This window comes from Prionailurus viverrinus, chromosome X, assembly GCF_022837055.1.
Source record: "Prionailurus viverrinus isolate Anna chromosome X, UM_Priviv_1.0, whole genome shotgun sequence".
Lineage (NCBI taxonomy): Eukaryota > Metazoa > Chordata > Mammalia > Carnivora > Felidae > Prionailurus > Prionailurus viverrinus.
In genome coordinates this window covers 28353171-28365529 of record NC_062579.1, presented here as the reverse complement: position 1 = coordinate 28365529, position 12359 = coordinate 28353171, and the positions used below count along the sequence as shown (strand labels likewise).

General features: G+C 36.0%; 1 protein-coding gene across 1 annotated transcript in view; it reads right to left on the bottom strand.

Moving 5' to 3' along the window:
• CFAP47 (cilia and flagella associated protein 47) overlaps window positions 1-12359 on the bottom strand; it is a 566656-nt gene that overhangs the window by 431136 nt on the left and 123161 nt on the right. The window contains exon 23 of the mRNA XM_047844880.1: window positions 6443-6537. Coding sequence (XP_047700836.1) covers window positions 6443-6537 — 95 coding nt within the window. The remainder of the gene's footprint in view (window positions 1-6442; window positions 6538-12359) is intronic.

Genomic DNA, 12359 nt, shown 5'->3' with positions numbered 1-12359 from the left:
AATATAAAATTTAGCTTGTTTTACCATGCCAAGGTGAAGAGCCTGCGTACAAAGTCAAGTGATTAAAAGTGGAATTCACATGGGGTGCCTGGGTGGCTCAGTCAGTTAAGCATCCGACTTCAGCTCAGATCATGATCTCATGGTTCATGGTTTCGAGACCCGCATAGGGGTCTGTGCTGACAAGCTCAGAGCCTGGAGCCTGTTTCAGATTCTGTGTCTCCCTCTCTCTCCGCCCCTCCCCCACTCGCACTCTGTCTCCATCTCAAAAATAAATAAACATTAAAAAAAAGTTTTTTAAAGTGGAATTCACAGATAGTTTTAAAAGTGATGTTAGGCAAACAAAGGGGTATGCAAATATGTTCATAGCATATTAACAACTATGAAAAATACACAAAGGATAGAGACCAGGGTAAAATAAAAATGTCAAAAAGCTATGCTAGTTAGCAAGGATGCTGAGTAACAACTTTCATTCATGATTGTGAGACTGTAAAATGGTATAGTCCTTTAGGAAGACAGTTTGGCAGTTTCTTATAATGTTAAGTATACAATACCATATGACCCAGTAATCCCCTTCCTAAGTATTTACTTAAGTGAAAATTCATGCTCACATAAAAATGTACATGTTAATGTTTATAATAGTTTTGTTCATCGCCAAGCAATGGAGGAAAAAAAACAACCAAGATTTCCTTCAAATAATGAATGGATAAACACTCCATGCAATGGAATAAAATTTAGTGATAAAATAAATGAAGTATTAATTCACACAAAAATATAAATAAATGTAAAATATATTTTGCTAAGTGAAAGATGCCAGACCCAAATGGCTACATTTTATATAATTAAATTACCTGTCATTCTGGAAATGCAAAATCATTTGGATGGAAAAAAAGAACCAGTGGTTGCCAAGTGTTGGTGGAAAGAGGAGTAGTTGACAGCAAAGGGGTTACATTGAGGATTTTTAGTGTAGTAAAACCATTCTGTCATGTATTGAAGTGGTAGGACAATTATTCTACATATTTTTCAAAACCCATAGAACTATATACCACTAAGAGTTAACTTAAATGTAAGTAACTTAAAAACAATCAACCAAGATACTGGGAACCCCAGGATACATTGTAGATTACAACAAAGTATATTACAAATGTATGAGATAATCTCACTGAAGTTAGTGGAGACTGAGGAGGAATGGCCGAAGCAACTGCAAAACTGTGTTTGGACTGGGAACTATAGCGCTAAAGACAAAAAGTTACTCTTTATTAATACTGTACTCTAGTTGGCAAATATATTAGCAATTCTAGATACAGGTTAAAAATTCTGAAACTTCTTTACTAGTACACTAGTAAAAGTATACACTTTTACCTGTACTTTATACAGGTAAAAAATACATAAATAAAGTATAAATAAGAGAGCCAGATTTTTCATAGTCAGAGAAAGGAGTTAAAAATAAGCAAGGAAGAAAGATTGCAATAAACCTTGTGGTGCTGGATTAAAGTCAGAGACATCAGTTTGAACCCATGTTTAAATAGATAGATACATGGATGGATGATAGAGATAGAATGATAGATAGACAGGGGCACCTGGGTGGCTAAGTAGGTTGAGAGTGTCACTTTGGCTCAGGTCACGATCTCGCAGTCCATGGGTTCCAGCCCCATGTTGGGCTCTGTGTTGACAGCTCAGAGCCTGGAGCCTGCTTTGGATTCTGTGTGTGTGTCTCTCTCTGCCCCTCCCTCACTCGTGCTCTGTTTCTCTCTCTCAAAATAATAAACATTAAAACACAATTTTAAAAAAAAGAATGATAGGGGCGCCTGGGTGGCTCAGTTGGTTAAGCGTCCGACTTCAGCTCAGGTCATGATCTCACGGTCCGTGAGTTCGAGCCCCACATCAGGCTCTGTGCTGACAGCTCGGAACCTGGAGCCTAGTTCGGATTCTATGTCTCCCACTCTCTCTGCCCCTCTCCTGCTCATGCTCTGTCTCTCTCTGTCTCAAAAATAAATAAAAACATTTAAAAAAAATTTTTTAAAAGAACGATAGCCAAATTATGTATGTGTGTATTCACTAGTATACACACAAATATTTCCTGATTCTATTTGCCAAAGGGGCTTACAACATGTGACATCCCAGTAGCAGCTAGCACATCTAGTGTACAGATCTTGATTTCTAAATACCATTCTTCCATAAATGGTACTGGGGTTTCTTGAAGAAAATGTTGATTCTAGAACTGGAACAAGCAAAATAAAAGACAAGCCTGGACCATTTTATAGTGCCAGAAAGTAAGAGAATGCTTAAAAATCATAATGATGGAAGTATGTCAAAGGACAAGTCTAAAAGAATTCCTAATGGCCAGAGCTGGAACAATTTTAATAACAAATAATGTGATAATGTGATATTGGATTATAACTGAAAGTATGAAGTAAATATTTGTGAAGTCACATTGATATATTAATAAAATAAATAAATAAAAGGAGGGAAGGAATAATAATGCTTACAGAAAAATTCTGAATAATATATGTAAATAACCCCCCCAAAAGGTGGAGCTTGACCACCAACCCATTGAGTGTGGGCTGACATTGATGACTCACTTCCGACATATAGGGTGTGAAAAAAGAAAAATAGTTAGTCCAACTTTTTTCCAAGTCTCCTGACATTTATCACTACCAGTAAGCCATACACAATATCATGTACACCCTTCACATGATGTGACAAAAGAAGACATTTCAGCTGTTACACTCTTCCCTGAAACCCATAAAAAATAAGAATGCAGTCGAGAAAGGTGTAAAGAATCAGACAAACCAAAATTAAAGAATATTCGGAAAAAATACCAAACCAGTATTCTTTAAAATTGACCAGGTCATAAAAAAATAAGCAAGACTGAGAGCCTGCCACAGATCAGAGGAAACTAAATACAATATGGTACCCTGGATTGGACCATGAGACATAAAAGGACATTAGTGAAAAATGGGTAAAACCCTGTGGGAGGCCGGACCCCAGTGCCAGGCTGAGACCGGGTCGAGCAACGGCTCCCTGTTGACTCAGCCAACCCGGTGGTTCCCCGTCCCATTCCCCCACTTGCAAAGGCATACGAAAGCCTTGTCAAGGCTGAGAAATCTAATTCCTGAAGCTTGTGGTCTGTGGGTGTTGGCAGTAATGTTACCCCCCTTTTCTACCCCGGGTCAAATAGAAACAAACATGGGAACTGTGTTTTGCTAGCAATCTATCAACAAGGTCTTGTTGTGACCCGTTTAGAAAGTTCACAAGGTACACAGAACTAAATGTTTTGGTTGGCGGCGATCATGTGAAACCTGTTTATTCTTAGAATGACCTGATCCATAAGAGTCTTGATATAAAAGATTGTGTACAGCAACAATAAAGCCGTCACTTGGGCCATCAGCCCAGGGGACCCTCCTGTTCCCAAACTGGCTTCCCTTCTCTTTTTTTTTCTTACATTCCCCTACCCTCAGGACCCTGATTTCGGTGTTTGTTGCACCGGTTGCAACAAAACCCAAATAGAGTCTGTTGTCTAACTTATAATTTTGTACTAATGTTAACTTGTTAGTTTTGAAAAATGTTCTATGGTTGTATAATGTGTTAGCATGACAGCAAGTTGTGTGAAGAGTATACATAAAATCTCTGCACTGTCTTTGTAATGTTCTGATAAATCTGGGAGCTATATGCATGACATGTGTGCAGACTTGTGCAACATACTATTACAATAAAACCTTGAGCTAGGTATTTTTCTAACTTTACTCTTCAAAATTTGAAGAGTATACAATGATCCATGCAATTGGCACCACAACAAAATAACATACTTCCTTTCTTTCTAAAGTATGATTGATTTAAAATATTTAGGATTTAAAAAATAGGCGATTTTATTCCCAATGTCTCTCCGTACTTAAATATCTATTTAGTTCTAAAATTTGCATTTATAAAGAAAGAAACATCTTTTAAAACAGAAGGTGAGCATAAAATTGTACTAGTCATTTGAATGCCTCCTTTTTCTCATTCTGAAATGAAGAAATGGCAGATTTCTAAAATATCCATTTTCCAATCCTAGCCCAAGAATAGAACTGATACAGTCATCTATAAAGAAACATTTAGTATGTGTACCACTGTCATTTTTTAAATAATCTTACCAAAATGATACATGTTAGTAGCTTACACAAATAATTTTAAAATACTTATAAAAACCAGTTGTCCCACTCAACTCCTTCTTATCAACAGCTCTGCTTCCCTGAAACAACCAATTTTAGCTAATTCTGATTTGGATTTTCTCTGATAGTTATAGCCTTATTCTCAATATAATGTTGATATGTCTTACTTGAGGCTTTTTCATTGCTGCCATAACAAATGACCACAGACTTAGTAGTCTAAAGCCATACAAATTTATTAAACTACAGTCTTGTAGGTTAGAAGTTCAACAGGTTTATCGCCGGACTAAGATCAAGGTGAAGGAACCATGATCTTCCTGGAGGGCTCTAGGGAAGGCTATTTGCTTGCCATTCCCAGTTTGTAGAGGGCAAACACATTCTTTGCCTGGTGGCCTCCTTTTCACCATCTTCACATCTAGCAACATCAAATCTCTCTACCTTTCTTCTGTCATCATATTTTCTTCTAAGCACAGTCAGGAAAGCTTCTCTGGTTTTAACCACTCACATGAGTCAAATGGGACCATCTAGATCATCTAGGATAATCTCCCTTGCTTAGGGTCTTTAATGTCAATCACATTACACATCAGCAAAGTATCTTCTACAATAGAAGATAGGGTACTCAAAAATTCTAGGGATTGGAATTGGATAACTTTGGGGGCCATTACTCTATCACATGGCTATGTCATGATTTATCAGACCCAGATATTGTCTCTTGAGTGCCCACTAGTGAAGATGAGGATTTAGCTCATAGATACTATCTCCGCTCCCCTTTCCACCTCCCAATTGTGGATATTTAAATTATTTTAATTCTTCCATTAGTCACCTGGTAACTTGAAATAATATATTTATATCTCTAGTTCTTCTGTCAACTTTACACAATTTCCTTTAATTAGCCACTGAATAAAATGAGTTTCACTCCTTTCTTCTACCATTCCCAACCCTTCTGTCAACTTAACCTTCACATACACATTGTACGTATCAAACACTTGTCATTTTACATGTAATACACTACATAGGATCAATTTGAATTCTGCCCCACAAACATATTACAACTTCTCTGCATGATATATTTTATTATGACTATGTAAATATCATTCATGGCAAATGCAAGCAGTATATTAGAATCACATTTCCTTCTCTGTGGGGCCAATATGACCACTTTGCCACTCAAGACAGAAGGCTCTTGTCTAGATCATCTTTTATTATGCCAATTGAAAAAAATTCAATGATATAAAATAAAATCATATTTATAGAGGGATTGCTTTTCTTTTGGAATTCAATCCAATTCAGTTCACTAACGCTTCCTTTCTAGTCCCAACACAAAGTCTTTTGCATCCTTGAAGTTATATTATAGATAGAAGTCTTACTGATATTATGCTTAAAACCGTCACATTTTAATGCCAGAAGAGATCCTTTATTGTTCTCTATAATTTCATGTAGCACTTGGCTATTATTTGACGCATAAAATGTTAAATATTTTCACCATATAGTTTGCTCTCAAAGCTACAGAGGTTCAAAATTAATTGCAGGAAAAGCAATATATAAGATAATAAAGGGGCACTACAAATACAATTTTCTATGCATGAGCTTCCTTCTTATTCATGTCACTCTTTTTTCTTTCTAGATGGATTAATTAGGAGAGAGAGATGCAGAGATATCTAGTAAGAAAAAAAGAGTAGATTGTCATAGAAGTCACTTTATTATATACCTGGACTTTTCTCGTTTTTATTATTACCTTCCACCACATTTCCTTACCTGTATGGAACATATTTCACATTAATTTAATCATAGCCCCATTTTATATAAGGAGAGACAGATGATTTAATTCTATTTAAAATATTTTGGGGGGTGCTTGGGTGGTTCAGTCGGCTAAGTGTCCTCCTCTCGGTTTCAGCTCAGCTCATAATCTCATGGTTTCGTGAGTTCAAGCCCCTCATTGGGCTCTGTGCCAAGCATGGAGCCTGCCTGGGATTCTTTCTGCATCTCTCTTTACCCCTACCCTACTCACACTATCTCTATGTCTCTCAAAATAAATAAATAAAACTTAAAAAAAGGAAAAGATTCTTTAAAAAATAAAATATTTTGAATAGTCCTATTAAATATATGCATATATAAAAATGGCTTTATATGTGTCTATATATTTTCATAATTACTTCTGAGAAATACAATATATAGATATGCAAGTTCTCTAAAAATGAAAGTATTCTTACAACAAATGCTTCAGAATAATCAACTCAATAAACTAAAAACCACAGTAAAAAGAAAAGTTGTAAACTGCATCATTTCTCTATACATACCTGAGTTTTTGTGACTTTGTTATTAGGATCCATAGTATACAATGGGATTTCAAATGTAAAATCAGTGCTGGATAATCTCAATGGTGCTTGCAATACTATGAGAAGAAAATAAATGTACTGATAAAATATTAAGAGATATTAGCTCATAGTTAATTATTACTATACTTCTCAACCTGAAATAAAAAATATTTTTTGTATTTTTATGTACCCAGAGAGAAAACAAAATCACACTTTAAAACATTTATAGAATATCATGTTTAATCACATCTATAAAATTCCAATTTTGTATTTTAATGATAATTACAAGTATAACAGAAAAACTATTCTTGAGACAAGAAGAGTATAAAATATACTAAATATTAAGCTGAGAATAATGTAAACATAGTTAAAATAGTCACTATAATAGAGTTTGACCAATGCAAAAGTACAGAAGTGAAAAGAAACATGACTTGCAAATACACGTTTTTGGTCTTTTGACAGTGTCTTTTAAGAGCAGAAATTTTTAATTTTAATGAAGTTCAGCTTATCAATTCTTCTTTCACAGATCTTGCCGCTGTTGTTGTATCTAAAATGTCACTGCCAAACTCAAGGTCATACAGATTTTTTCTTTTGCTTTCTACTAAAAGTTTTTACATTTTGTATTTTACATTTAGACCTGTGATCCACTTGAGTTAACTTTTGTGAAGGGTGTAAGGTCTGTATCTAGATTCATTTTTCTTTGTGATGTCCTGTTGTTCAGCACCATTTTTTGAAAAGAATATCTTTTCTGAGCTATATTGCCTCTACTATGTCAAACATCATTTGACTACATATGTGGGTCTATTTGTGGGCTCCCTTTCAAAAAAACTGTTTTAATGTTTATTTATTGGTGACACAATACGAGAGACAGAGTGCAAGTGGTGGAGGGGCAGAGAGAGGGAGACACAGAAACTGAAACAGGCTCCAGGCTCCGAGATGTCAGTACAGAGCTCTATGAGGGGCTTGAACTCACAAACCGTGAGATCATGACCTGAGCCAAAGTCAGCTGCCCAACCGACTGAGTCACTCAGGCGCCCCATGGGCTCTTTTCTATTCCACTCATCTATTTGTATGTATTGTTGCCAAAACCAAAGTCTCGTGGTTACTGTACCTTTGTAGAAAACCTCTAAGCTGGACAGTGTCAGTCCTCCAATTTTGTTCATCACCTTTAGTAGTGTGTTGGCTATTATAGGTCCTTTCCTTCTCCATATAAACTTTTAATCAATATGGCAATACCCACAAAGTAAGTTGCTGGGATTTTTATTAAGATTGCATTGAATCTCTGGATCAAATTGGGAAGAACTGCCATCTTAACAATATTGAGACTTCCTATGAATGAATGTGGAATATCACTCAATTTATTTAATTCTTCTTTGCTATCTTTCATCAGATAAATTTCTTAACTTTCCTTATATAGATCTTATAAATATCTTGTTATATTCATACCTAAGTACTTCATTTTTGTTGGATGCTAATATAAATGGTATTTTGTATTTAATTTCAAATTCCATTTGCTCATTGCTTCTACAGAGGAAAGCAATTGACTTTTGTATATTAAACTTATATCCTGCAACTTTGCTATATTAGGTTATTAGTTCCAGAAGTGTCTTTCTTAATCGATTCTTTTAGATTTTCTACATAAACAATGATATCTTCAATAAACAAAGAATTTAGTTCTTCCTTTTCAACCTGTGTATCCTTTGATTCCTGTTCATGCTCTACTGCATTAGCTAGGACTTCTAGTACAAAGTTTAAAGAGTGAAAAGGGTCATCCTCGCTTGGTTTCTAATCTTACTGAGAAAGCTTTGCATTTCTCAACATTAAAAATGATGATAGCTTTAGGGTGTTTGTAGATATTTTTTATCAAGTTGAGAAAGTTATGCTACAGTCCTCATTTACTAAGTTGTTTGCATGAAAGCGTATTAGATTTTATGAAATGCTTTTTCTTCCCCTGCATCTATTGATATGATCATGTGATATTTTCTTCTTTAGTCTGTTGATATGATGAAATGCATTACTTGATTTTTGAATGTGAACCAACCTTGCATACATGAGATAAATCTCACTTGGTCATGGTGCATAATTCTTTTTATACACTGCTGGATTTGATTTGCAAATATTTTATTAAGGATTTTTATATCTATGCTAATGAGAGGTATTAGTCTGTTGTTTTCTACTGTTGCAATGTCTTTGCCTGGTTTGGTATTAGGGCAAAAATGACCTCCAAATGAGTTAAAGAAGTATTCTTTCTGTTTCTATCCTCTGAAGGAGATTGTACAGAATCAATTATAGAGAATCAGTATGATTTCTTCTCTAAATGTTTGATAGAGTCCACCAATGAACCCATCTGGGGCTGGTGCTTTCTGTTTTTGAAGCTTATTAATTATTGATTCAATTTCTTTAATAGATTGAGACTTATCCAGATTGTCTATTTCTTCTTGTATGAGTTTGGGCAGATTGTGTCTCTTAAGGAATTACTCCATTTCATCTGGTTATCAAATTTACATGCATACTGTTGTTGATATATGATCCTTATTATCTTTTTACTTTGAAGAAGCATTTTCTAGAAAAAATGAACTGCTCAAGATTAAAGTCTTACAGACTAACATTTTGATCACCTTAAATATTCACTGGGATCCAGACTGTCAGGCAATGATATAACAGTTGGTAATGAAGCCAGCACTGCAAGACTCGCCAATGATCATGAGAGAATAGGCAAAAATCAATAGACATTTGAGAAACTCCTCAATATGAAGGAGAAATAATTCAGCAAAAATTAAGACAATGTATAGTCAACAGAAGAAAATTTCAAAGAAATAATACAAGTAGAGATAAAAGGTGTTTTTATTTTTTCAAAAGTCCGTATGTAAAGAAATAATCAGAAAAAAAGTTAACCCTTGTTAGTTTAAAACTGCCAAAATAATTTCTTAAGACATAATAAAGTCAGAAAAATATCCTGGGAAGTACAACAAAAAGATAAGGAAAAGGATAATAGGAGAGAATATATAATTTAATTAAAATATATATAACATAATCCAAGAAGTACAAAATACAACAATAGAAGTCTGAATGAAAGAAATACAGAAAACAGTGGGAAGGAACTTTTCAAGGAAATAATTTATGAAAACTTTATAGAACTGGAAGACATGAATTTCCATATTGAAAATGTCCACAAGAACTTAAGACAAAAGGTTCACACTAAAGTCACCATTGTGAAATAATGGAGTACCAGGGATAAAAAGCAGCTTCTAATAGCTTCTAACAGGGAAACGCTAGGTCCTATGTAATGGATGGGGAAGAAGAATGTCATCAGACTTCTAAACACAACAGTGGAAATTAGAAGGTAATGATAATATCTTCAAAATTTTGAGGGAAAATTATTTTCAATCTAGAATTTCATACTAAACCAAATTATCATTTAAATATGAGAGGCAAATAAAAGACATTTTCAGAGAAGGAAATTCTCAATTATCTCCCTTACACTCTTTAGAAGCTCCTGGAAGATGTAATCTACCTAAACAGTGAAGTAACCCAAGAAATAGGTAGGCAAGGGACTGAAAAAACGGGAGAGTCAAGACAGAAAAGAGAAAAGAAAATGCCCACATTATAGTGAAAGGAAGTCTTAGACAAGAGTTCTGTCACAGGAAAAGAAAGCACTCAGTGCATGTTGGAGCAGGAGGTTGTTGTGCTCCAGAAGGGCTGCTTTCAGGGAATGAGAAGTTATGACACATTATCTGACAGGGTAGACTACTATGTGGAACAGTGTCCATATAAGCATAATACAGAGCTTTGTGGCATGGAAGGATTTCGTCAAATATTTAAGGACAAAGGAGGAATTAATAACTTCAGGGAAAAATAAAAAGTTGAAAGAATGTAAATAAAATACGCAGATACACTACTTGGCTTAACAATGAACAATATATTGTCAAAACAATTAAATCTCTGATAAAAATTTTAATTGAAATTTAAAAATGTTTTTTTTTCAACGTTTATTTATTTTTGGGACAGAGAGAGACAGAGCATGAACGGGGGAAGGGCAGAGAGAGAGGGAGACACAGAATCGGAAACAGACTCCAGGCTCTAAGCCATCAGCCCAGAGCCCGATGCGGGGCTCGAACTCACGGACCGCAAGATCGTGACCTGGCTGAAGTCGGACGCTTAACCGACTGCGCCACCCAGGCGCCCCTGAAATTTAAACTATAATTATATTACAAAATTTTTAAGAAGAATTAGAGTTTCAAGTGAGTGAAAATGCTTGTCATTAAATAAGTGTTTTCATTAGATAATTAATGAAAAAAGTCACTGCGTCTTGGGTGCAGGATAAACCTTGAGAAGGAGATGATGGATTACAATTCTGGGTTAGCACTATTTTAATTTTAAAAGGAATGCATGTAATTTGGGAATAAAGAGATAACAGCAAGCTTATGAGTCCCCTACTAAGGCATCATCCTTCTATTGAGGGGATATCTCAGAGAGTAATGGACTTGACCAAGTTTCCTTGCAAACATAAAAATGGAATTGACTAGGGGTGTTTTGGGTGGCTCAGTGGGTTAAGCACCTGACTCTTGATTTCGGCTCAGGTAGTAATCTCACAGTTCATGAGATCGAGACCCAAGTCAGACACTATGCTGAGAATGTGGAGCCTGCTCGGAATTCTCCCTCTCCCTTTGTCCCTTTCCTGGTCTCACATATGTATGCATGCGCTCTATCAAAATAAATAAACATTTTTAAAAATTGGAATTGACTAGTGGACTATTTCAAAGAAAACTTTTGACACGCATTACCTATTCAAATGGCCAACCAAAAATATCTGGAATTTATGGATTTATGAGGCAAATGACAATTCCTCATATAGACATTTCCTATATGTATAACTATTAAGAGTATCTGGGGCGCCTGGGTGGCGCAGTCGGTTAAGCGTCCGACTTCAGCCAGGTCACGATCTCGCGGTCCGTGAGTTCGAGCCCCGCGTCGGGCTCTGGGCTGATGGCTCAGAGCCTGGAGCCTGTTTCCAATTCTGTGTCTCCCTCTCTCTCTGCCCCTCCGCCGTTCATGCTCTGTCTCTCTCTGTCCCAAAAATAAATAAATGTTGAAAAAAAAAAAAAAAGAGTATAAAAATGGGAAGCTCCAAACAAAAAACAGCTTCCTTTGAGACAAAGGTTTCTACAAATGACATTAAAAAGTCAATTCAAAAGCAAAAGGCATCTTAAGGAGGGAGAAAAGGACAATTTGGAAACTGTGTCTAATAGATGCCAACTTCTACAAAAGAAATGTTACATCTCTGCCTGATTATATTTGTATCGTTTGAATCGTTTGAATCGTTAGTAAACTTTGGTGTTGATAAGTTATATGATACAACCAAGTTTGCTTTGACATTCCAATCCTCTCTGGACATACAGCAACATTTTTTTAAATTTTTTTTTAACGTTTATTTATTTTTGAGACAGAGAGAGACAGAGCATGAACGGGGGAGGGGCAGAGAGAGAGGGAGACACAGAATCGGAAGCAGGCTCCGAGCCATCAGCCCAGAGCGGGACGCGGGGCTCGAACTCACAGACTGTGAGATCGTGACCTGAGTTGAAGTCGGATGCTTAACCGACTGAGCCACCCAGGTGCCCCAGCAACATTTTTTTTTAAACAAATTAAATAAGTACTGGGGAGCCAGGGTGGCTCAGTCAGTTAAGCACTTGACTCTTGATTTCAGCTGAGGTCATGATCTCATGGTTTGTGACTTCAAGGCCCGCAATGGGCTCCACAGTAACAGTGCAGAGTTTGCTTGGGATTCTCTCTCTCCCTCTCTCTCTTCCCCTCCCTGTTTCATGCTCTCTCTCTCAAAATAAATATATAAAGTTAATGGGGTGCCTGGGTGGCTCAGTCCGTTGAGCAGCCGACTTCGGCT